This window comes from Mauremys reevesii, linkage group 8, assembly GCF_016161935.1.
Source record: "Mauremys reevesii isolate NIE-2019 linkage group 8, ASM1616193v1, whole genome shotgun sequence".
Taxonomy (NCBI): Eukaryota; Metazoa; Chordata; order Testudines; family Geoemydidae; genus Mauremys; species Mauremys reevesii.
Genome location: NC_052630.1, coordinates 14,399,428 through 14,426,098, shown reverse-complemented (window position 1 = coordinate 14,426,098; position 26,671 = coordinate 14,399,428). Strand labels below are relative to the sequence as shown.

General features: G+C 43.2%; 1 protein-coding gene and 1 long non-coding RNA gene across 3 annotated transcripts in view; both read right to left on the bottom strand.

Moving 5' to 3' along the window:
• The window catches only part of PDLIM4 (PDZ and LIM domain 4), an 89,945-nt gene that overhangs the window by 36,196 nt on the left and 27,078 nt on the right, over nt 1–26,671 (bottom strand). For both annotated transcript variants that reach the window (XM_039485266.1, XM_039485267.1), the window contains exon 3: nt 16,329–16,413. In XM_039485266.1, coding sequence (XP_039341200.1) covers nt 16,329–16,413 — 85 coding nt within the window. The remainder of the gene's footprint in view (nt 1–16,328; nt 16,414–26,671) is intronic.
• Nucleotides 2,805–5,348, bottom strand: LOC120370478. Its single transcript, XR_005583763.1, has 2 exons — nt 4,984–5,348; nt 2,805–2,954 (listed from the first exon to the last, which is right to left on the bottom strand). It is a non-coding gene; the product is annotated as an uncharacterized LOC120370478 (long non-coding RNA).

Below are 26,671 nucleotides of genomic sequence, written 5' to 3'. Positions count from 1 at the left end.
CAGCTACGGTGGCCATATCTGCTGGAGAGAACGCCGGTGTAACTAAGACAGCCCTGGTGTGCTGTATAAATTGCAGCAGCCTTCCCAGGTTGCAACGATGTCCAGAATCAAAACCGCACTGAGTGCTGCAGCCCTGCCCCTCCACTCCCCACCCCCACCCCCAGCATGTCTCTTCTGCCCCCAGCATGTCCTCTACATTTGCAAACTGGTCCACGGGAGGCAGACTTGTGGCTGTCTTTCATAATACCTGAGCTGGGAGAATCCTGTCCAGCTCAAAATGGCATTTATGGAGCTCCTTTACCCAAAATAAAGGGCACAGACTGTGGGGGAGGATCTCGCCTTGGGCTCTATTCCAGGCTCACCATTAACCCACTGTCTGACTGAGGGTGATCAAAACTCATGAGACTTTTAAAATAGCACATTTTGTATTTTTGTTTGCCAACTGCTTCGTGAGCCTGTAGGATTTGTGTTTGAAAGTTTCTCTCTACACCGAAGTCCCAAACCACCCAGACTTGCTGCAATTTAACTCTCCAAAGAGGGAATTGGTTTTGTTTATTTATGTTGTGGGGGTGTAAATCCCCACAAGAAACAAAACCTGAAGAAGAAAGTTACATAGATGAGAGAAAAGTATCAAATTATATACATGCTGCTTTGTACCATCAGAGCCAGATTAAAATCTCACTGACTCTCCTCAGGCATTAAGGAGGAAAAAATGCCCCAAATTAAAGTAACTTGTATTTGATCCCAACACCAGAAAGTAAAGGACAGACAAGGAGACAAGTGACCCCACAGAGCTTGCACACAAAATCAGTGCACATAAATCTTCAGATTCCATAAAAAGAGCTGTTCCACCCAGAAGGTTCGGCATAACAACCTAAAAGTCTAGGTTGCTCTAGACTTTTATAAGAGCTGAGACAGCCCTGTACTCCTGTGTCTTGCTCTGCTATTCAATCTTGGTATCTCATTCCTCCAACCCTCTGCCCCAAATCCCTGGCCGCTAATAATATAATTTCCAAAACAACAAAAAATACCCTGCCCTTATTTAAGAGTATACAAATGGAAATGGTTTGGCTACAAACATCCAAACATACATTTCAACCCCATCATCTACAAAACATTGCTCACATGAGCTAAAAAGCCAGATGTAATAACTCGGTTCGTCGCTTCTAATAAGGGTATAAAGAGTATGAGTTAAAGACCTCTTGATTTGGGATCTGGGGATTTCCCTGTTCTGGCTGGTATAAGTTAGACTCGGTTATGACAGACAAATTTCTCAGTGACTGTCGGTTTGTACATTTTAAATCTATAAAGTTCTCTGTGCGTGTCTGTGTAAGAGACAATTCTATGTTTTAAAATTTGTTTTCAGAAGGATGGGCTTGGAAAGAAGATATATATATAAGCTGACTACTGAAGCCAAGTGAAGCTATGCATGATATCGCTTGGGTCTTCCCAAATGAATGTCATGCCACTAGACTGTTTACATGAACGTGGATTTTTACACCTCTTTGTCCAGTGATGGGACCAGACTCTCAACTGGTATAAACTGACATTATTACATCGATTCAATGCAGTTATGCCAATTTACACCAGTTGAGGATCTGGCCCTGTAACCTCTTCACTTCCTCACAGTTACATTTTTATTGATATCTTTTTCTCTCTGCTTCTCTGGTGAGTGCGTGTTCTGTGAAGGTAAAAACAGCAGCACTAAATTCAGCTGAAGTCTGCTATTTCTCCCAGGCCAGAGAAAGGCAAGTAGCTTGTAATTTGAGCTTCTCTACTCTATTTGCAGGGCCTTCATTCTTATCTGAAAGGATCACCTTATGTAGTCTTCACATTGGGTGAGTCCTGGCTCCCTATCATGGGATTTCAGCAATTTATTCATTAAAAAAGACAAAATTACAAACACAAAATAAAGTGAGATTGTCAGTGGAGCAGGTCAGTGCCTGCTGGTAACCAGGGGCCTGATCTGTACCTTTGAAATCAGAGGAGGTTTTGCCATTGACTTCAATGGGCATAAGGTCAGGTCTGAGCAGCTCAGTCCATCCTGGGGCCAAACTCTGGCACCTCCCACCTACTTCATCCAGAGAAGAGCAAACACAATCAGCCCCTTGGTAGAGGCCACAGAACTCGTTTCGCACGAAAGCTCAAGATGGACTTGAATTGCGGCACTGCAGCTTTATCCTTTAAGCCACCTGGCTCTCTAACTTTCTCTCAGAAATCCATAGCGATGGAATAAGTTACCCATGCAAGACAAGAATGATTAAAATGTGTTTCCACTTATCTTGCCAGCCTAAGTGCTGGGGTCAGGGTTTTCAATGCCAACAATACACGGATGCATATAATGAACAGCCAAAGGAGGGGAGATTTTTGCACTAACGTTGTGTCAGTTTTATTAACACTTTTAACCAAACAAGTCAACTAGTTAAAGACATGGATTATATACTCTCTTTTCCTTCTGCTGAAGTGGAACATATAGAATACACTTACTCCTTTTCTTGACATGCTGCCAACATTTGTCTTGCATCACTTCTAATAAACCAAGCATCTTCAAATGCGTTCCCTGCCCTGCTCTTGGTTCTTTGTTTAGACAAATCTCTCTCGCGTTTGCAGTGAAAGAACATTTGGAGCCCAACGTAAAAAACAGCCACTGTGCTGTGGTTAAACAATGAGCTCTGTGTTAACACTGGGCTGTAGCTACTATGTCTTGTAGTGTTCAAATTCTTAAGACAACTCCAGGCCCCAAGTAATTTAATATGTAAACGGTACTCAAATTTATGAGGAGCCAAAGGAATTTTCAGACAGAATGAAAACCATTCTTCTTTTTATTAAGAAGATTATAAAAGGAACCGATTGCATTATATATGCTTGAGACTCAGTGGAAATAACATAATAGTAACAGAAATGCTGAGTATCACTACTTCGCTCCCAAAGCTCAGGTAATTGTCAATTTTCACCTGTGAGAGAAAACAAAACAATCCATATTGGAAAAAAGAAGCCAATTAAATGTCAAGCACTTTTGCAATGAGGTGCCTTGGGTAATGATGGTGGCAAATCCTCCTAAATACTATAAAGAGTGTGATAGAATCCAAAATACAAAAATATACGTCACTCAAACACAACCAAATACCTGATAACCTTTGGTAATAACATAATTTACACGGGAAGGATCCAATGTATGGAGCCAGATTCTTCACTGCTGTAAATTGACCTGGCTCCATGACCACAATGGAGTTATGCAGATTTACACCAACTGAGGATCTGGCCCATGGTCCAGCCAAAGGAATAATAGCATTTTCTAACCACACTGATAATCTGAACCTTAAAAGGGATTTAATCTCTGTACCAAAGTTTTCATTGAGCCTCATGTTCTCACTTTTCCAGTACTGAAGAGAGAAGATTTCTCAATCCAGACAAGTAGACTTACGTTTGTGTGCGGGTTTCCAAACTCAGTTACTTACGCCAAGAGTTGCACATTCTGCAAGTGCTGTTCTGGGTGTTGTCTGATTACCCTTGCTAGGAATATGACATGCCAACTCACACTGTAGACAAATCAAAAACAGTAACCATCCACCCTTGTACTTTCGAAATCCATTTCTAAAAGAGCATTTCAGCATATCCAGTTTTCATGCCATCAAGCTCGTAGAGCTGCCTCATCTCTTTTAAGCAGGATTGTGTTGTCTAGATTTTGACTTCTCATTGCCTACATTTTGATCTCTAGGTTTTAATTTCTTAACAATGTTTCGGTGATGCTACTGGCATGCCAAGATCACTACCTATCATGCTGACCAATATGGTCTCGTTTCCTTGTGCTCCCCCATCAGTCTGTGTGTATATATATGTTGTCTCTTGTCTTATACTTAGACTGTAGGCTCCCTAAGGGAGGGACTGTCTTTTCATTCTGTATTTGTACAGCACCTAGCGCAATGGGGTCTGGGTCCATGGCTGGAGCTCCTAGGCACTACTGTGATAATAAATAAATAATTCTATTAAGTAAAGAACTGTGCCCGTGATCATTATCCCATGACTTCAATTTTACTTATCTTTAAACTTCAGCCATCTATCCTGCATCATGTCTAACTTTTTACTGGTATCCACCATGCTCAAAATGTAGTAATTCTGCCCTCACTTAATAAGCAAAGTCATTTCCAGCTAGTGAAATGAAACCAAAAGAACAAGCCTAACTCATGAACCATTTGACACTTGGAGGGTGAAGTTACAGACCATTTAGTGGACACAGGGTTTGTTTTTTGTTTTTGTTTTTTTAATTTTAATTCTCCTCTAATACTGGTCAAGGGAATTTCTTTCTTCCTAGGAAGTATTACTGTATTATGCCCTCTCCCCTTCCCTCTGCACACTAGTGGAGAAGAGAGTTCAAGAGCACAAGTATTAAATCCAAGAATCTCATATTGTTGAGATATCCTCATATGCTTAAAATAGGGATGTAAATGGTTAAATGATTAACCGGTAAGCATTAGGTTTACCGTTAATCAGACCTTAACCGTTAACCCTGGCGGCCAGCCGGTCAGAGGGACCCCAGCCCCTGCAGCCCCATGCTGGCCTGCCAGAGTGACCTCGGTTAACGGTTAAATGATATAATTTTAATCGTTTAACTCGTTAACTTTTTTAACTGATATTTACACCCCTAGCTTAAAACTAAATTTTTCTGGGCATGGATTAATAACCCTCCCTCATCCTTCAGGTGGGGTAAATTACATCAGAAATTACATGAAAAAAATCACATGAAAATGATGGGGAAAATTGTTTCCTATTTTGAAAATGACCAGCCGACAGCTTATTTTTCAATAGTGAAGAAAAAAGGAAGCCTCTAGTCAAATAAATATCTCAGGCCTTCCTGTTAATTACAAGTCCTGGCAATACCTATAGCAAACAACCAGCTCAATCATTGCAGGAGAACATGTGTCCAGAAGACAGACAAGGAACTTCTATAACTATTCACATATTAGTCATCCACAATGGTCCCACCTTATCCTCTTTCCAACTTATTAACCAGGACTGGGGCACAGCTGTTGTTTTCCCCCTTCCAAGTATTCAGTTCTGCTCTTACTGTCAGAAGTCAGTGCCAATCTGTTTCTTGCAAGAAGGTTTGGAGACCACATAAGAACATTTCTGATTACACTGAACTATTATTCAGATGTGATCATCTCTGTTAGAGCTTTGTCTTTCACATACACATCTCAAGGTCATCACTTTTCTCATCTGGGAGTCTGGACAAATAAACTAGCCTTCTGTTGTATTAATAGGCAAGCTTCTGTTCAAACAAAGGCTTCCAGATGATTCAACGTTACACAAGAAGCAGTTGATGATGCTCATTACACTTCACACAAATATTTTCCCTTTGGAAGAACCAGAAAATAGAACTGTGTTTAGAATATTTACCTAACATATTGGTTGCTTAGTAACACAGAGAGCTATGTTAGAACTGTAACAAATGACTACAGAGTGAAGACTACATTTGAAGTGAATGATTACGAAAAATGGAACCATCATTATGCCGCCCCCTGGGTTTTAAGAACAGTAACAGAAAAAATGAAGCACAGAAAGTAAAATTAGCAAATGTGCTTTGCAGTTCTGAAAATGAACAAGGATTTGAAACAAATACTATCTCCCACCAGACACAATATGTAGGTTGCTAATCTAAAGTTTTCTCACCTGTTACCAATAAACTTTGCAGTAGTTACACTAAAATATACTGTATTATTTTAAACTAGACAGAGTCACTGTGATATAGACCAGTATATAGCTGTCAAATGGTATTTTCCTTTTTCCAGTCGACTCACATTCTTACCATTAATATAGCCTATAATCACCTGTGATGGGAACAAAGAAAAGTGGCAAATAAACTTCAGATTACAGAAACTGATTGAGGAAAATACCTGATTGAAAAGCTTTAACTACAAAATTTCCCCTTTATTTCTTAAGTGCTTTTTTTCTTAAGCACATGAGGATTACTGAAAAATTCACTTATTTAGGTCTTTCAACAGTTAACTAATAACTGACTGGGTGATACAGGCCTCAAATAAATCTAAACTGGTTACTGCACAAGGACCCTGTATCTTGCACACACTCCTCAAATGGACCTCCCACTGAAGTCAACTTACCCGCATACTCATACTGAGCAGTAATTTCCTCACTGACTGAGCCAACTGCTTTCAGTGGAACTACTCATGGAGTAAGGTGCTACTCAAATGAGTACTGATTGTAGAACTGGGTCTTCAAATACTAGTAAAGGCTTACAATATAGGGCCTGATCCAAAACCAACTGAAGTCAATGTGAAGGTTTCCACTGACTTCAGTAGGCTTTGCTTCCAGCTAACAGTGTATGAACACTTTACTATGGGCTAGTCTACACTGGTTTCACACCCCTGAGTGAGAAAGTTGCAGTGCTGTAAAGTGCCAATGTAGACAAGCCCTAAATAAAGACAGCATTCAGAAGCCTTTTCCCCCAGACAATTAGGCTCTTTTTGTACTTTTAGGTTAATGGCCACATCAAATGCAGTTTGCCACATAATGTTACAGTAACAATTCCTTTGCTTTCAACTTGATTAACATTGTTATCAGTTACAAAACCTGCACTAGTTTGAAAATCTACACTGGTTTGTATATAACTGCGTTGCCCAATAAATTGGACATGCAACACTGTTAATGTCCTAAATAGTGATATCTGAACTTAAAACCCTGCATAAATACTTCCAATTCACAGTGGCCTTGAAGGCTTCTGTGTGTTTCTACAATTGAATCAGTCCTAAGACAATAAGCTAGAGAGTTCCAATGTGATTGGGAATCTAATGTTGTGCCAGAGCATTATCTCACCCTTTGTTTTCCCCAAAGTGCAAAACAGAGATTTTTCCCCTTTTGCCAAACAATGCACTAAATTATCCTTGAGCTCTCATGCATCAAATGTTTGTTTGTTTGGTAGCCTGCAGTAGCAATGAAGATTTTTCTAAGCAGACACCATCCAAATCCTGCCTTTCCTATATAGCAAGCAAAGTCAGGAAATTCTGTCTGCTCAGTAGACAGGGTTTACTGCTGCTATTTAATACCATGAGGTCAAAACTCATCCCTGATGTTACTTAACTGAAGTTAACAGAGTGTTGCATCAAGGATAAGTTTGGCCCATGCTGTCAAAAGATCTATGAACTTGGAAAACTGGCTTTAAAATATTAGCCCTATAAAGTTGGAAAGGGACACCCTATTTGACAAATTAACTTAGTGGTAAAAAGTCTAATGTTAGAAATTTACTAAAGTTTTGGTCAGATCAAATCCCTTTGAAAATTCATATAAGCTACTGTGCATGTACATTCAAATATTTCTCAAACCGCACCAATATTTTATAGTACGGTATACACTGCCTATACAATTACACTGTAGAAGAACTACAAGAATAATTTGATATAGCTCTGTTCACCGTACCTCTCACGTCATTTCACATTACAGAAGCAAAACAATCAATATAACCAGGAATGTTAATCATGTGAAACAGAAAAGTGTTGACTAAAGAAAAAGATTTTCATTTGTGAACTAAACTGCCTCATTGATTCAGCACTTCTATTATCCTCCTGTAAAAGCAGGTTGCAAAGCATTAGCACATATGATACAGCTATCAGATGTCTAAGCCTCAAAGATATAGTCAGCTGCAAGTCCCAATTAGATTATCTACATAGATGCATATTTTCCTTCATATCTAACAAATCTGGAACTAACCCAATCAGGTTCTTAATCAGGCAAAACTCCACTGACTTCATATGGAAATAACTGACATAGGAGACTAATCTATTGATCCAGGCATTTCTAGTGAGTCCCATTGCCACTTCAAAAACATTTTTAAAAGTTTGCATAAAAGAAATAAAGTTTCATAAAGAACTTTGAAATCATAGGAAACAAGTGTAGCAAGAAGAGGAGAATCAAAGATGGCTGCTTAAAATATTATAGCAGCTATCTCTGATTCTCCTCTTCTTGCTACACTTGTTTCCTATGATTTCAAAGTTGAAACACAAGTACAGTTACACTCTCTTTTCCTGAGTGACCTAGAAGTCTAATTCCTAAATGGTTTAGTAGATATTTAATAACGCTTCTTCAAATCTGTCATTCAACTTTAAACCGTCATAGCTCAGTTACAAATGTTTACTTTGTGAATATCATCCATTCCAGTAAAAATTAACATTGAAAATCTGGTATAATTTTGTTAGCCCAGCACTGAACAGCAGACTCCTTTGTCTTGAGAAGCCAAAAGCCCATGCTCACACACAGAACAGTTACTATTTAATTTTAACTCAAACATCCTTGGCCTCTCAATAAAGAAGTTCTGTCCTGCAGGGGAAAAACTCTGCAATGTGGCAGGTTAGAGCAGTAGGATATTCCTGGTGCTATCAGAGAACTGGAAAAAGGGCTAATGAAGAAGCTCGAAACTCCACTTCTTAGTTTTACCATCCAATACTCCCACACTAAGAAGATAAAATGAACATGAAATATACATTTAGGGACAGACTGTGGCTGGCCTTGTGCAGGGCAGGTACATAACAGGTGGGAGAGGGTGCAAGGAACAATGCAGAACATGGCTGTGGAATATACCCCCCAAAGACAAATGGGTCAGGTGGGAATGGGGACTATAGCCCCACCCCTTCCACATCAGCCTAAGGAGCTGTTACACCACGTGCTACTGGGAGTCTTCAGGAAAAATCCTGGAGGAGTCAGGAGCCCCCTGGACACTCTTCACTGAAGTGTGGCTCCCTCAATCTCCCTCAGGGTATCAGGGAGCAGGGTGGGGAAGGAGGCAGTGGGAGCACAGAGCCTTCACAGAGGTACAGATCCTTCACACAGATGGCTCTGCTTCCACCTAGTCCCTCAAAGTCCACAAAGAGCCCAGGGGACCTACTGGGAGAGGTGCCAAGATCTGTTCTGTGGGGGTGAGGATTGTCACTCTAATGGAATGATTTGGGGAGAGGAATTCTAGAGAGGCAGCCTCCTGGGGTTTTCTTCTGCCTTTCCTCCCTTCTAGTAGTTGCACTGAAAGATGGCGACCTGGCCCAATACCATCATAAAGCACAGAGACGTATTCAAGGGTTGTTTTAATCCCTTCTCTAGGATGATAAAAGTACATAAAGCTGTAGAGCTGGGAAAATGAGCTAAACTACTAACAGAGTCCATGCCCCAAAGAGCTTAGTTTAAAGGCACGAGCTGATACAATAGAAAACAGGACTGAAGAGTAGCCTTACAACATGAACACTTCAGAGAACAGGTGCGTCTTCAGACACACTCGGTTTCATGAAGACCAATCCAATGCTGACAGCCAGGGAAGAGTTGAAGAGTCAGTCACTGATGCCCAGTTTGTTTGGTTGGTTTTTACTACATTTTTAGTGAGCCCAGTGTTGGTCAGATAGTCATGGAGAGTCATGTCTTATATTGATCCAGGCATTTCTAATCAGCCCATCACCATGGTATCTAATTGCTTCTGCTTATCCACTGAACAGGAACAGCACAGGCTCCCCCTCCTCCTCCCATTGTCCGCGTTACAGAAGACCAGGTCTTTGCCATATAGCTTCTATAGTCATTCATACCAAATCAGAGTGGTAGCATTTTACATGCACTTTGCAATGTCATAAGTGCAGGGTGGCTGAAAGTCATGCCCACCATTTCTAGGGACAAGAGCCTCCTTCAGCCTCAGTGTCTATTCAGTCCTTAGCCTTTCTGATAAACCTGACATGAGTGATATCAGATAAGCTAGTACCAGTTCCAATGGTGGTTTTATGATGCAGACCTCTGTCAACTGGGAACTAATTCACTATCTTATTTCATGAGGAGCACTTAAGAGTTGTCAGAGGGCAATAACTTTTGGTCAATGCCATACTGATCTGGATATGAAAGGCTCTGTGTTTCATTAGCCTCCTAATTCTCTGTTCCAGTTTCTGCTGTATACACAGTTCCACTGCCAAATGAATTTTTGCTGCAGTCATACTAGTGACCAGCCATCTGAACTAACTGACAGTTAGTGAGAATGGGAGTTTGACCTCACAGTCTGAGACATGAGTTTCCAATCTTCATCATGCCACTAAGCTGTCAATTTTGGCAGCATGTGAGTGGTCACGAAAATAAACATCCCATTCTTTTATTAGCACCATATGGCTGTATTTTGACTAGAGAGTCAATGCTAAAGAAACTAAGCTCAGTGGACTTTTCAGACACTAATCTCTTTCCTCCATGGTAGCTCACTGGCATTCCCTACTTTCATTGTCTGCTAGAGAATCAGACAGCGGTTACATGTATAGTTACATTTAAAAGGGAGTGAACAGAACAGACAGTGACACTGCAGAACAAACCAAGAGATTCAAATTTTAAAAAGTGAAGGCTTCTTTCAGCTATAGAAAATTAATACTTCAAATAACAATACTACTAGTATTTGGATAGCATAAGCATTGTATGATTGTAACTTCTTCAGGGGCAGTCCCATCTCTTTGCTATACATTTGTACACTATCTAGCACGATTCACGGAGTTTAAGGAAAGAAGGGACTATTCAATGAACCTGACTCCTGCATATCGCAATCCATTAAATTTCAACCAGTTACCTCTGTATAGAGCCCAATAACTTGTCTGACCACAGCATATCTTCCTGAAAGGCATCCAGTCTTGATTTTAAGACAACAATTGTGTTGGGGCCCTCTTGGAGTTACCACCAGGGCTGGCTCCAGACCCCAGCGCGCCAAGCGCGCGCTTGGGGCGGCATTTTGCCGGCAGGGCGGCAGGCGGCTCCGGCGGACCTTCCGCAGTCATGCCTGCAGGAGGTCCACCGGAGCCACGGGACCAACGGACCTCCCGCAGGCATCACTGCGGAGGGTTCGCTGGTCCCGCGGCTCGGGTGGACCTCCCGCAGACATGCCTGCGGATGCTCCACCGGAGCCGCGGGACCAGCGTGCCCTCTGCAGGCACGTCTGCAAGAGGTCCCCCGGAGCCGCGGGACCGGCGACCGGCAGCGCGCCCCCTGCGGCATGCCGCCCTGCTTGGGGCGGCCAAATTCCTAGAGCTGCCCCTGGTTACCACAAAACAAATAATAAGGGCCTGAGGTTTGGATTTGGCTCTGAACTTTCCCCAAGCTTGAGGATGTTTTTTCTTGGTACACCATAGAGATGGAGCCAGCCACTCAATTCAGATCCAGATATGATCATTATTAAAATCTGGATCTGTGGTTGTAATCTGAACCTTTCTTTGTAAACACTCTCTCTCTCTCAGGCCTTTCTGTTCCATAGGCAAACTACAGCCCATTGGCCACATCCAGCCCACAGGACCCTCCTGCCCTGCCCTGAGCTCCTGCCCTGGAAGGCTAGCCCCCAGCCTCTCCCCCGCTGCTCTCCCTCCCCCGCAGCCTCAGCTCACTGCGCCGCCGGTGCAACGTTCTGGGTGGCGGGGCTGCGAGCTCTTGCCAGGCTGCCCAACCCAGTGCTCTGTGCTGCGCAGTGGCGTGGCTGGCTCCAGCCGGGCGGCGTGGCTGCCTGTCCTAGTGCTCTGGGTGGTGTGGCGTAGTGCCGCCAGCCACCAGTGCTCCAGGCAGCGCGGAAAGGGGGCAGGGAGCAGGAGTTGGATAGAGGGCAGGGGAGTTTGGGGTGGAGGTCAGGGAGCGGGGGTGTGGATAGGGGTTGGGGCGGTCAGAGGGCGGGAAGCAGGGGGGTTGAATGGGGACAGCGGTCCCAGGGAAGCAGTCAGGAAGGAAAGCGGGGGTTGGATGGGGCAGCATGGGGCAGTCAGAGGCAGGGGTTCTGGGGGAAGTCAGGGAGAAGGGGTGGTTGGATGGGGCAGAGGTCCTGGGGGGGTGCAGTCAGGTAGGAGAGTGGGGGACTGGATGGGGCAGTGGGAGGTGGACAGGGCAGGAGTTCCGGGGTGGTCAGGGAGAAGGGGTGGTTGGATGGGGCACGGGTCTTGGCGGGGGAAGTCAGGAATGAGAGGAGGGGTTGGATGAGGCAGCGGGGGGCAGTCATGGGTGGGGGGTCTGGGGGCAGTCAGGGGTCAGGGAGGGATGGATGGGGCAGGGGTCCCAGGGGGGGCATCAGAGGACAGCAAACAGGGTGGGTTGGATGGGGCAGGAGTCCTGCAGGGCCATCAGGGAGTGAGAAGGGGGGGGGTCGAATGGGGGTGAGGGCTGCGCCACGCCTGGCTGTTTGGGGAGGCACAGCCTTCGCTAACCAGCCTTCCATACAATTTTGGAAACTTGATGTGGCCCTCAGGCCAAAAAGTTTGCCCTCCCCGGACATGGAGAGCCTTCACCACTGTATTCCATCTTTGCTGATCTCCTGCTGCAGTCTGAGCTTCCTTCCCTGGCATTTTGATAGCTTTTAATTCTGCATTTCCATGTTATCCTATGGGTTCCATTCCAATGCTTGTCTTGTTATGTTATTCTGGCATTTCCTCCATGCATGTTTAGCCATCTCCATTTTTATTCTGTAACTCCCTGTCCTACTGGTTTCTGTTTGGTCCTTTCCCAGAGTTACAGAATATCTCAGGGTTGGAAGGGACCTCAGGAGGTCATCTAGTCCAACTCCCTGCTCAGGGCAGGACCAATCCCCAACTATTTTTTTCCCCCAGATGCCTAAATGGCCCCCTCAAGGATTGAACTCACAACCCTGGGTTTAGTTGGCCAATGCTCAAATCACTGAGCCATCTCTACCCCAGTTCTCTGTGATTTTTTTCTGGTCATCTGATATTGAGGATTTGTCTAAGGCAGCTTTTTATGAAAACAGGTTAGATAGTAAGGTCATAAGACGTCTTCAAGTTTCAGCTCCGTACAGTAAGACTGATGCAGCAATGGTGTTAAATATTCAAACTTTAGTTGGGAGGGCAAGATTTCTGGTTCTCCAGATCAGCTTTAGAATTACAAAGGGATGTCTGGCTTTTGCTATTCCAGCTTTAATGTCTTCATCTGTTCCACCTATCATACTTACAATGCTGCCAAGATATCTGATCTCTTATACGCCAGTCCCAGAAAGTATTACTGGTGTTTCTTGTTGTGTGTTGAATCTCATGTTTTATCTGTGTTCTCGGTGTTTGTAAACACTAATTATTATTTGTTAAAGGTCTGTTTTAGTGGGATATCAGGAAAAGTTCCTAATGATGATATCCATTAGGCTGCAGAATTGAAGCTCTATGGTTTGAGATGACTGCAACCAGACTTCACAAAGCACTAGCAAATAGACTGTAGGCAACAGTCCTTCATTGACAAGATGCTCCAATGAGCCATTTCAAATTCTGAGTTCTACAATTCTGACAGCATTAGTTTCCCAGCAACTAGCGTATCAAATTAAAGGTTCTGGGATTAGTCTCCAAAGCTGTCAATGGAGTCCTGGTTATATCAGGGACCACCTCTCTCTTTGTGACCAGGAACTTCCTTGGCAATGGAGCTATTGTGAAATGATGGAATTATCAAATACAAGAATGAGACTTGTGAGAGCTGTCTCATTGGCTGGCCCACAGTTTTTGAACTCCTGCCTGCAAGAGATTAGAATGATTTTGAATCTTGCCACCTTCCAGACAAAGTGAACTTGGCATAATAATAAACAAACACACACTTCTTTGCATGCCACAGTGCAAAGGGGAGAAATCAGGTAGACAGCCTGCTTTTATCATTTTGGTTATGTTTAGACGTTGTGGGGGAAGATGCATTAAAAAACACCATGATAGATAAAAAGTCCTTACAGCAAATTCCTTTATTTTTTTTTTAAATTTCCATTTTATTCTTTAAATCCTTCTTTGTTTGGCAATCATTAAAACAGTGAACAGTCAAAGACTTCCAAGGTATCTTTGTTCTAACAGGACAATCTAAAAGCTAACAGAGTAAAACCTTGGAGGAAGGAAATACATGTGCTCCACATTACTGGAAAGCACAAACCCCCAAGATCTTTTCAAGGATAGTCCCCAATCTCTTTTTGTGATTCATGAGCGAGCTTGCATGAAGATCTATTTATTCTTGGGTTTAAAGGCAGATTGCTTTTTCCCAGGTGCACATGAGGTTACTCATTTTGAGGCTATTACTTTACAATGGGTCTTTTCTTTTTGCACTTCAATAAAGACCCTTCGCTAAAGGGTTTGGTTTAACATTACACAGGGATAGCCTTCTGGCACATGGGCCCCTTCCCCAGTGAACATCAAAGTACTCCTGCAATCAATATAATCCCAGCTCCAGTGGGAACCGGGGGCCCCCTGCAGCTGTAGTGTCCATAGGTATCCATGGCCACTCCTGACATGCTAGCAGTAGAACAGTACATCATAGGAAGTTTGAAGATTAAGACAACCACTTGCATCCCCTAAGGGCTCCGTTCCAATTACTATCATTATTAGTGGTACTGTAGTGCCTGGAAATCCCAGTTATGGACCAAAATCCCACTCTGCCAGGCACTGTACAAAGACAGGACAAAAAACATAGCCTGCCCCACCTGACAGTGAGTCCATGCCTACATTTCTTGGCACATAAGAAGTCAGTGCAGTTCAGAGATGGTAGGCTCTTTGGGATAGGGACCGTGTCAATCAACACATTTGTACAGTCCCTACCACAATGAGTCCCTGATGCTACACAGAACCCCTGGGTGGTACTAAGTGTGTCCAGAGACTATGGCGATAAAGTCAAATATTAATTCTGTGGGCCAGTTAAAGCACAAGAAATGGCCTACTGTCTTGAAAAATGGGAGAATTTAGTCCAAGGACATGTTGGAAACGGAGGGTTGGAGTGAGAAGTCATCTGCCTTCATCAGATATTTCTACATGTTACCCTGCTGTAAATGTGTCTATGTACTTTCTGACTACGTTGGAGATTTCTAGTTTAGACATATTTGGGGTACATTTTGGTTCACAAAAACATGGTTCTATAATAGATTAAAAGCCCCACTAACTATATTTTATGTAACTTTGCCTTTATTTAAAAAGTACCATATGTAATGTACATTAATAGGAAGATCAAATCCAATCTGCTTTAAACCTCAGAAATGTTGTATCTGGCAGTCAAAATGCAGAACATTTGTTCTTAATTTAACACTGTATGCAAAGTTTTGGTCATATCAAAGTCTATCCAAAATATCTGTCGGAATATATTGCCCTAATTGATTAATTAAGCCAGCAAAGACAGAATACAAAGCCAAAGCGTATAGATCACCCTATGTCTTCAATAACTATAGAATAAATGGTGTCAATGTGACACAACCTCCACGGTAGAAACCTACACACTGTTTCTTTAGAGCTAGCCAATGTTTTCCTAAAATCCTATTCGAGTCTCTTGTTAGCTGAGTTCACCATTTGTTGACCTTTCTGCTGTCAATCTTAATGCCACTTCCTCATTCTTCCCTGAAGAAAAGTCTGCTGTTTCTCATGTTTTTATGATAACTGTTCCCCACATCTTTTTAATTCTGACATTCATCTTGGAGTGGATTTCATATGGGGCCAGGCACAGTTAAGGGAGAACCCATAATCAGATGCTTGCAGCTAGTACTGAAAATGTGTTGCCAGAGATATGCCAGTGGCACGGACACATGGTGTTCGTCTTTGGATTCCTTATAAATGTTGAAGAAAGGTAAAAGATCTTAAAGAAATTTTTAAAACAAGATTGTTGCAGCAAATCACCTTAACAGAGTAACAGCATGAACCAGCATGAGTATGGCAAGTAGAAATTTTCGTGCCACCAGCTTCTGCAGAATATAGCAGTGTACCTTGTTGTAGCAAACATAACCTTCCAAACGGTAACCTAATGTGAACCCCCACAGTGTTGTCTTCCTAAGTCTGCAGGCAGACAGCTCCAGTGCCTCTGCTGCTACTGCTCAATATAGTAGATCCTTCACACTGATCTTTAGTTGTGGGGTTTGTTCCCTAGCTATTAGGTATCTTCATGTAAGGGGATGTGGGTGCTTTCGAGGTGTGGGTAAGTGGGCAGACGGGGAGGGGAAGAAGGAGACTGATGAGAAGTTAGACTAAAGAAATGTAATAGTGGGGGGCAGATTCTGGAGCAGAGGAAGAAGAGACTGAAAATTAAGGGAAAAGAGACAAAATACAAAATAGAAAAAGCAAGACAGAGAAGAAAGGAAACAGAGAAAAGAAAAGAGGACAAAGACACTGACACAGGCCAAGATGCACCACAGTCTATGATACGACAAACCAGAAAACAAAGTGGAGTCAATCCCAGAAAGGCAAGATGATATGAAACAAGTTAGAAAAACATGTTATATAGAAAGCTGGCTGACAATAAAACATGTTACTATTAAATGGCAAGGGGCATTCTTTGGGGACATGAGAGCATGAGTGTTTTTCACCAGGCTAGAAGATAGTTAATTATTGCTCCCATACCTGTGATTCTGACTCTATGTTGATCCGGTAAGCATGTGCTTTTCCATCTTCTAGAATATTAGGAGACCAAGTCTTGCCTTCAGCCCTGCAATAAGAATTAAACATGAAAATTAAACAGAGAAGTTTAATGAAGAAGTGCTTTCACTGGAGGTAATCGAATGCTATTCTGAAACTCAGCAGAGTTTACATGAACATCACTCAACAAGAGGTTTGTACCATTTGCTGCCTAAGTTACTCTTGATCCTTTCCACACCATGTGCCTGATAAAGATGACATAATGCTTCAGTTTCTGTGCACAAATGCATCTTCAGCCATGCAAAGCGAGAGTGCTGGAGCAGGCAAATGTCACTGTTCAAAGATTTTCCATAGGCCTGAACACTTTTTCCACGGAGGTGTCCCAGTGTACGGTAGGGATTAGCTCACTGACATATTTCTGTTCAGTTCAATGTACTGAGCACGTAGGACCTGCTTTCTGTGTCTGCTGCATTTGTTGGAAAAGCCCCTTGGTCTCCTCTCTACAGCAGAGAATTGAATGGGCATGCACAGGGTCTAGCATATGTATTCATATGTTTCACTGGCATTTCTGAGGCCAAAGAGAGCCTCTTAAAGGGGCTGAAAATTTTCAAAGGCACCTCAGAAACTGAAATGACATGAGAAGAACAGGGAGAGGATTTTCCAAAGCGCCGAAGTCCCATTTTCAAAAGAGAGGAAGGAAGGAAGGAATCCTTTGACTTTCAGTGATATTTAAGAGCCTAAGTACCTATGTCACTTTTGAAAATGGGACTTAGCAGCTTTTGAAAATCTTGGCTCTGGACTTCTCATGCCATTTCAATTTCTCAAGATTGAATAGTAGGATCGTCTATTTGATTCGGGTTTTTTTTTAAAAAAAAGAACATTGTATCTACTCAGGTATTTATATGACACGCCCTGCCCCTGAATCACTGAAATGTCTCCCAAATAGTTATCCTCGCAACACTCTTGAAATAGGATAATATTATCCCCATTTTACAGATGAGGAACTGAGGCTCAGGGAGATCCAGTGATTTGCCGTCACATAGGAAGTCTATGGCAAAACTAGGAACTGAACCTTAATATCCCAGGTATAAGGCTAATGCCTTAACTACAAGGCCATTCTTCCTCGCTGCTGAACCTGTGGATCCAAAGGAGCCTATAGTAGCTGTTTCTAACATGTAGTTCAGAGCAGTGTAGACCATTTGTTAATAACACGATCAGATCAATATAGCTATTGTGAACACAACGCTGGAAAAACATTATTCCAATTTTTATAAAACTGCATTAGTGTGGGGGTGCTGCAGTTTTTCAATAACTAATATAACAGCAATCTTCTGCACTTACATCAGACCTTTCCTCCAAGAATATCAAAATGTGCTAACAGCCAGACAAGCTGAGGCCCATCAAAGTCATAGGGACAGTTTCTCAGAGCTTTGTATTCCCTTAGTCCTGGAGTCACCAAGAGCTTGACAAAAGTTAAAGCAGCGTCAGGGCTGCTGCAACTTACACTGGCTGGTAACAAGACTCCTCCCTCAGGGGCCATTACGCAGCTGGGGATCACCAGAGCACAAAGCTCCACCCCAAGGCTCCAGCCCACTCTGCCCCTTCCCTCGAGTTCCCATCCTTACTCCGCCTCTTCCCGCCCCCTCCCCCAAGACCTCCGACCTGCCCACTGCTTACCGCCCTCCCCCAAGCACCTCCCTCTAGCTGCTAAACAGCTGATCGGTGGCTCCCCGGAACAGCTGTGGCTGGTGGGTGCTGAGCACCCACTACTTTTTTTCCATGGATGCTTGAGCTCCGGAGCACCCATGGAGTTGGTGCTTATGGTGCCAAGTACCTGATCTGCAAAGGTTTCTGAACAACTTAGCTCTTTCTGAGGGAATTTCCTTGGGAGGGGATGACGGGGTCCAAAGATTTCATTTTGCCCCAGTCATTTTAACCTGAAGGAATCTGTTGCCTGGGTCTGCTTCTCTCTCTCATCTTCATCATGTGCTTTATTCATGCAACACAGAACTTTCTGTTTAACCTCAGGAGCCACGTGCAGATAATTTTTGGAAAATGTGGCAAGTTTGTTTAATCTAATAGGTGTAGCTTATTTGCTGCAGCCAAGAATGCCTTCGCTGGACTCTACCCCCAATTTGCCACACACCACAGCTGAATTTCATTTAATTATTTGCAGCATCTCAGTGTGGAAAACAAGAAATGCACAGTTTTATCCCAGGAATTTTTTACTTGAATTCTTCCCTACTTCCTGTCTTTCTAGAGCCCATCCCCTTATAAACCTCTGCAAAATAAGGGCCTGATCCAAAGCTCAGTGAAGTCAATGCAAAGACTCCCATGGACTTCAACAGGCTTCGAACATGCCCCAAAGTTCCATGCTTTTATTTTTCCACATTGTTTGCTGCCTCTGAGTCTAGTTTTTGCAACACAGGGACACGTTATTTTTCATAGCTGGACATTTTACTCTAATATAACTACCTGTACAGACGCCTCCCGACTTAGTTCCGGAAAGACTTCCATAACTCGAATTTTGCGTAAGTCGGAAACCTATACCCGCACATTATGCAAAAATTTCCACAACTCAAAAATCCTATTTCTGGCTTATGGAACTTTTTCCGTAAGTGCGAATTTGCGTAAGTCGGGTCTTGCATAACTCGGGGAGCATCTGTATTATAATGACTAGATGCTGGGGAGAGGAACCCCCCTTGTAACTCAAGTCTGTCCCTAGAAATGTTTTACTGTTCGGCATCCCTTGTCCTAGGGGTGGCTGATCCTCTCAGGAATCTCAGGCTTTGGCTACACTTGCACTTCAAAGCGCTGCCGCGGCAGCGCTTTGAAGCGCTAAGTGTAGTCAAAGCGCCAGCGCTGGGAGAGAGCTCTCCCAGCGCTGTCCGTACTCCACCTCCCTGTGGGGAAAGCTGCGCTCCCAGCGCTGGGGCTTTGACCACACTGGCGCTTTGCAGCGCCGCAATTTGCAGCGCTGGAGAGGGTGTGTTTTCACACCCTGCTGCAGCGCTGCAAATTTGCAAGTGTAGCCATGGCCTTAGCATTCCTAACACTCCTAGCTTGATCTTTACCATAATCTACTGCTGTGTGTTTGCTGCTCCTACTTTGAGTATTTCATTCTGAGGTGGCAAAACAGGAAAATATCTAGGTACTTTGGTCAAGGGTGTGGTGGGGGGAAAGGACCTCATAATTTCATTCTTCCCCCCTGCATTAAATTAGTTTGACATTTGTTCAGATGGGCATCAGACAGTTATGAACTTCCTGCTCTGATCTGCTTTGGAGACCAAATGCCAAATGCAATTTAAGAAGAATCCCTAAGATTGCAACAAATCCAGCAAATAAAAGAGGAAGGATTCATGAAGTGATTTCAGTTCTGAAAGATAAAGTGATAAGCAAAAGGATGTTCTCTCTGCCTTAAGCTGCCTAAGGGATATAGTCATCACTAACTGCCGAACTGTGATTTCTCAGTTCTCCCCGACTCAGAAACAAAGAGCTCCTGTTGCGTGTACCAGGAAAACTGGGATTAAGTTTTCCAAAACCATTCCAGGTTTCTTTTTAGATGTATCATGAAAGATAGGGTTGGAATTTAGTCCCCGGGTTCACGCATGAAATCCTATTTGTGGCTAGAGCTTTTTTTAAAAAAAAAAAATCAAACTTGAGACTTTTTCTCCATATCAACATTTCTGGCCCACAAGGAAAACTGATTTCTGATTTCAGCAGCATCAGGGTTTGGCCTGAATGGAAGATGATTTTGGTTTTAGCACTTCTACCAAATAACTATCTAGAAGGGGCAGCACTGGGCCAAATTCTAATCTCAGTGACACGTACAGACAGAGTTACTCTGCATTTATACCAGCGTGGCCCAGTGTCTGCAAGGAGGTGCTGTAGAGCAGAACTAACTGAAAAAAAAACCAGCAAATAAAAGTTTGAAATGTGGAAAATGTTGACCTGTCCAGACAATAACCCTCAGACACACCCGAATCCCCACAGAAATGCCCAATTCCAGGCTACTTCCATCCTACTCTGGGGCCTGCATGTGCCTGGCCTGTCTGCAGATATTCAGTGATTGGGGAAGGGACGCAAGCAGCCTTTATTCCTTTGCATAATCTGCATAACGGCCAGGCCAAAGTTGAAGGGCTGCTCTCACTGAGCCTACATGGGGGCACACAGAGCCCCGTCAAGGAGAGGTCCTTAGCTCTAATGCTACTCTGCACCTGCCCACTGAATGAGGCCAGCAGCATGCAGAGGGGAGTAAGCTGCACTCCATAAAGAGGTAATAGTAGCAGACCCATTCCCCCCTATTCCCTCAGAGTAGTGGGGAGCTCAGGAAGGAATCTTAGGGTCAGGGCAGCTCCATGCCACCCCCAAAGCAGGACTGTGCCTTAAAGCACAATTGAGCCCTTGCTGTATGTAACAAAAATCAGACTTTTCTAATGTAGTAGGTGATAGATTAGGCCTCTCACTTGTCTGTTTCTAGTAGGCTGCTTAATTCACAGCTCAGGGCGGGCAAAGTGTTTTCAGACGTGCTGTATTATGTCGAAAGGAATTAAAGTCAGGTATGCGGAAGTCAATACCTTGTATCAACAATACTCTACTTTAATTGAATATCTTCTACAACTATACTAAGAAAATAATTCTACCTGCATTCTGTCATGCCTTCAATATATAGTTCTGTGGGAACAGAGCCATTGACAAGACGTTATTAAAAAGCCAGAAGAAACTGTAGTCACCCTTTATCCTGCATTATTAATTTTTTGTCTAGTTGACTCACTGTCATTTTAGAAAAATTGCTTGCATACAGTCACATATTTAACAAAAGCTTTTTCACCTGTTAACAATATGGAAGTCTTGTTCTCTTCATTTGAAGATTTGCTCTACAGTCATGGGAATTCCTGGATCTTACTGTATTTCTAATTCCTCCACCCCCTTGCAAATGAAATCTTAACATTTGGGAAAAAGGCCAAGGACAGCCTTGGACGCTGCAGTCCTTTGTTTAACAACGGAACAGGTGTGACCGTGTGCAGCAGCTGTGCAAGCTTCCCAACACAATCATACCATTGTGCCCGATCCCTGGCCCGCCAGGGTCACCTTTAGGGGTGAGGGATTAGTTCAGTGTCCACGCTCATCAAGACATTTGCATCTCTGATTAGACAACAAGTAAACGGAGAGTGTGGGTTTTATGATATGGACACTGGTCCACTAGGAACTGGACTGAAAACACCAGCTGCTACAGCTACTGCTCATAATCCCAAGGGATAATTTCCCCTAGGTAACTACAGAATGTTGGTTCAATTACTACAAAGCCACATAAGACTATCCTCTGCCTCAGCAACAGAGTTAAAACGTCACACAACCAGATAAACATGGATGGGAACTGGAAGGAGTGGGTAGGAAACAAAATTTATGGAATATTCTCTAGGAATCCTGGGCTGCTCAGAAGTTAGATGATTCCTTCCCTGAGGTGAGTTAATTTTATGGAGTCCAGTTCAGCAAAGCACTTAAGCATGTGCATAACTCTAGGCATCTGCTTAAAGTTATGCACATGTTTAAATTCTCCCTTACTTATCAAAGCACTTAAGTGCACACTTAAAGTAAAGCACATAGTCTTGTCTGTTTTCCAGGGCACACTGAGGGTAGGTTTACACTTACCTTCCGGGTCGACGCGGTGAGTTCGACTTCTCGGAGTTCGAAGTATCGCGTCTGATCTAGACGCGATAGTTCGAATTCCGGAAGCGCTGCGGTCGACTCCGGTACTCCACCACTGCAAACGGCGGTGGCGGAGTCGACGGGGGAGCCGCGGAGTTCGACCCCGCCGCGTCTGGACGGGTGAGTAGGTCGAACTAGGGTACTTCGAATTCAGATACGCTATTCACATAGCTGAATTTGCGTACCCTAGTTCGACCCCCCTTCTTAGAGTAGACCAGGCCTGAGAGTAGCTAATCCAGCCCTGGAGCTTCAGGGATTCAGAAGCAAGTTTCTGTGACTTGGGAAGTACAGAACTCTTGGGCTCATTCACCCACCTTGCCTTTTACAGAGCACTTCAATAACTTTCTGTGGAGATGGAGTTTCACTTCCTCCTCCCAGCTAAACTGGTATGTTGCTTTCTGGGCTTTGCACAGCCAGGAAGGCTGTGGATATTTTTTTTGCTGGATCACACCCTGAGGAGTTCCAAAGGAGAAGCTGTGATTCACTTTTTTTCAGTGGCACATTTACTGGAAACTTGGGACCATCACATATAGTAATATTTCCCATATCCCAGCAATATTACTGCATGATTTCCAGCAACTGTACCCAAGACATTACCCTCCAGGGAGCCTTATTAAACTTTTACAGTATTGGAAACAGTCAGACTGCAAAAGGAAATTGACCATGCAATGTTCTGGAGAGTTTTAGGGACCATTACCAGGCCACCTTTTGTGAGCACACAGTGCCTGTCCATTCGAGGTAAAATTCATCTCACGCAGAGAACCAGCAAGGCCTCTCAAACCTGCCTTAAGTGGAACTTAAATGGTGCATAGGCCTCATGCTGGCCCTTTGCACTGGAGTGAATTATATTCTTTGGTAGAACTACATGTATGAGTAAGGCAAGCATGATCTGGCTCTTAATCTTTGCACAAGGCTCCAGATGACATCAATGGGAGTTCAACGGCAGGGCAGAATTTGGCTCTTTATGATTTTTAACCGCAACTCTAACCTTTGGTTACACATCTAAAAGAGACTGTAAAAATGGCACTACTGGGTTCCATGTATATTCTCTCCCTAGTACATCATATCAAGTCTGATCTGGGTGCAAGTAAAAAGTTGGAATTCCTAATTCCTGCAAACTCATCCTGGCTCTGAAATTTAAGGTGCGATCATTCTGCATTGGGAGCTCAGTTAGCTATTCTGCTGATGATGTAGGAGGCAGAATGGAACCCCGTTTACGCTCCCATAGCTGTTGGTTTTGGAGGGCAAACAAGGGCAAAAAGCAGTAAACATTTATGTTTGACTCCAAAGTAGGCCTATTAGAATGAGAAGTTTTGGTAAGTGGCATTTTAACATAGCTACTTTTCAGACTAATACAATTCAGGACAGTACAGAAAAATCAATTAAAGATGCATATGGTGTATTTGTGCACCTGTTCCACCTCTGGGACACAGGACAACCACAATTTCAGGAAAAATGGATACTTGAGGTAACAGTCTGTATGTGTGATTACACTGCAAAGTAACCATTCCCAGCTATTTTACACTGAAAGTACCCCAACTTCGGGTCTCATAGAAGTCACAATTTGGAAATAGTTTAGGATAAAAAAAAAATCCATTGTGCTCTTTCAATCTGAGAAAAAGTAGAAATATAGGAAGTTGAAAGGCAACTTGAAATCTACATAATATGATTAACCAAGGTCTGCCTTTTACAGCAAAATTTAAGAATATTTTTTAGGCAAGTTACCTATTTTCAAGAGTTCATATATACAGCAAAATATATTCTTTGTGATGAATCCTTGTACTTGTCAGACTTGCAAACAGTGAACTGTTGGCTATTCGTGTGTACTATATAATGTGTTTTGTGTTCTGGTTCACAGAATTTTTAGGGCTTGTGCCTTCAACTCATAGTCTTCAAGGGGAGTTAAGAGGGCTCAGTACATTGTAGGGTCATGTGACTTATTCAATCAACCCTGACAACAGCAGAACTCTAGTATTACCAGGCTATAAAGGGAAAGGAGTGTGAGGGTGTGACAGCATAGCCAGTTTTACTATACTTCAATACCAAATTTTTCCCCATCTTTGTCTATTATAGGTGTGTGTGTATATATATGAACTAGGAAGGCATGCTCTGTCTCATATAAGCCTTCCTAGTTCAAGCTTCTTTTCGTTATTTGTATAACTCAGAACCACCTTCTATTACAAATAAACGAACCTGGGCAAGATTTACCATACAATGATTTTACCATCAATTTACTTTTTTTTTTTAAAATTGAAATCTCTGGCCTCCAGTCAAATGCAAAGGTTTGATGATTAAATATCAGAATGTCCATAGAGCGTTTCTGCGAGAAAGAACTCTGCGCGCCATGCTGATTAATAAAAATAACCTCTTCTTTAAACAGCTGCCGTAAACCTGCCATTTTACTCTCCTTTGGCAATCTCAGGATGATGAATGAGCCATATATTACGCTACCTTGGCTCCAAATTTAACAGGAGGAGGAAAAGACGACATAGAAGCATGCCAGCTGAGTTATAAGATGTCATCCTAAATTGTTCTGCTAAATCTTCATTTACACCCTCACTTACTTTCTCCCACATAAACCAGAAGACATGTGCCATTAGTAGCCTACTAAGCCCACTTGAACTCTTGCTCTTGGATCTGAAAGCCATTAACCATGACCCTAATGTCTGCCCCCTTTCATAGGAATGCCTAGGTAATTTCTCATACATTACATCAGTAACCACATGTGAATCAGTTATACAAGCTGGCTTCATTCAGGGGCTGAGGAATATTTTCCTCTGCTTCATTTCTGAACAAATGGGCTACTGTATTACTTTGTTTGCCCTAGCATGGGTGTCCTTGAATGGCCTCACACACCAAAGGCAAAATCCTGCTCTTGCTGAAGCCAATAAGAGTTTTGCCATTGACTTCAGTGGGAATGGAATCAGGCCCCCAAATCACAGATAGAAAGCAGCCTCTTATAAAAGCATGGTATAGTCCTCTAACTGAGGACAGATCAGAGATTAAACACATACCATACAGCCTTGCACTGGAGTCAGTACGGAGGCAGACAGCTCCTGCTGGAGCTAGAGGAGACGTTGTGCCTGAGACAACATTGGCTCCTGGGGCTCCACAAAGCCTCTGTAGCAGTGTTTCTCAACCTTTTTGATACCAGGGACTGCCTTACTGCCTTCCTCAACTGCGTCCGGGAGATCTAAGGGACCGGAGCTGGTCCACAGACTGGTTGTGGAGAAACACTGTTCTACAGCATCGCTGAAAAGGCTGAAACATCCATTTCTCAATGCACATGGCCAGCCCAGGGGAGTAAGGGCATTACCTCATGCTCTCTGGAAGGAAAGCAACACATAGTCCTTGTGGATGGGATAGCACAGGTACCAAAGGAATCTCCTTGCACCCTCTCCCCTTCCTTGCAAACCTGTGCAGGACTGGGCACAAACTTGTCAAGAGCTCCCCAGTTCTGTCTATTGAGGGCAATGGGAGCAGCATCAGCCCCTCAGTCTTCAGTTCCAATGCAATTATGTATCCACTGGTATCACTAGCTTGTCTCCTACTGAAAGAACACCGCAAACCTTATAAAGGGAGCAGATGCCATTTGGAAAAATGAAATTTCGAGTGCTCTGCCTTCTTCTGGCTTTGAAATCTATAAGCAGTCTGGACATTCAGCTAACAGTACCTTAGGTAATTAAAAAAAGGTAATAATTGGAGATATGCCAATCTCCTAGAACTGGAAGGGACCTTGAAAGGTCATTGAGTCCAGCCCCCTGCCTTCACTAGCAGAACCAATTTTTGCCCCAGATCCCTAAGTGGCCCCCTCAAGGACTGAACTCACAACCCTGGGTTTAGCAGGCCAATGCCCAAACCACTGAGCTATCCCTCCCCCTGCAAAATTGCATGTGTGTTTGTATTTGTGCTGGGAGTGTTTATGCAACTATTCAATCAGGGAATAGAAAAAATAAATTATAGCTTATCTGACCCATCATAACCAACACTGCTCTTATGTCAACTACACAGAGAACTATTTGCAATCTATCCATGAAGTCATCTCTGCCCCTTATCAACAGATCCCACATGATGGTGAAAGACCCTACTGCTTGAGGTGCTCCTTCCAAAATATTGTTCAGGTGCATAGGCTGGGCAGCACAGGAAAGTTTTCATTGCCTATGCTGCACCAACTCTGTGCTGAATACATTTTCAGTCACTCTGGGTTTTTATATCATGCGCACCAGCACAGTATCTGAGTGCCTTATATGACCCAGTTTTACAGACGGGCTGTGCAACCCACAACTCCCAAAGTCAACGAGGGATGTGGTTGATCAGCACCTCTAAAACTCAGGCCATTAGTGTGTCCAGGGCTGCTAATCTGTTTTCTTTCAAAAGACCAGACTTCTTTCTTTTTTATAAATTATTCATCCAGTCTCTGATTTTCCTGCTGAACTTTCCAGTGGGAGTCAAAGGGCATTTGATGAACACAATCTGGAAACAAAAACAATCTTGTTACATATCTGAATAGCACATAATGTCGAGAGTTCAGTGAGAAAAGGGTGTTGGATGGAAAGCCAAGGATGAAAGATGTTCATTGAGAGGTCCTCTACTCTCTTTACATGATGATTAGTCACACT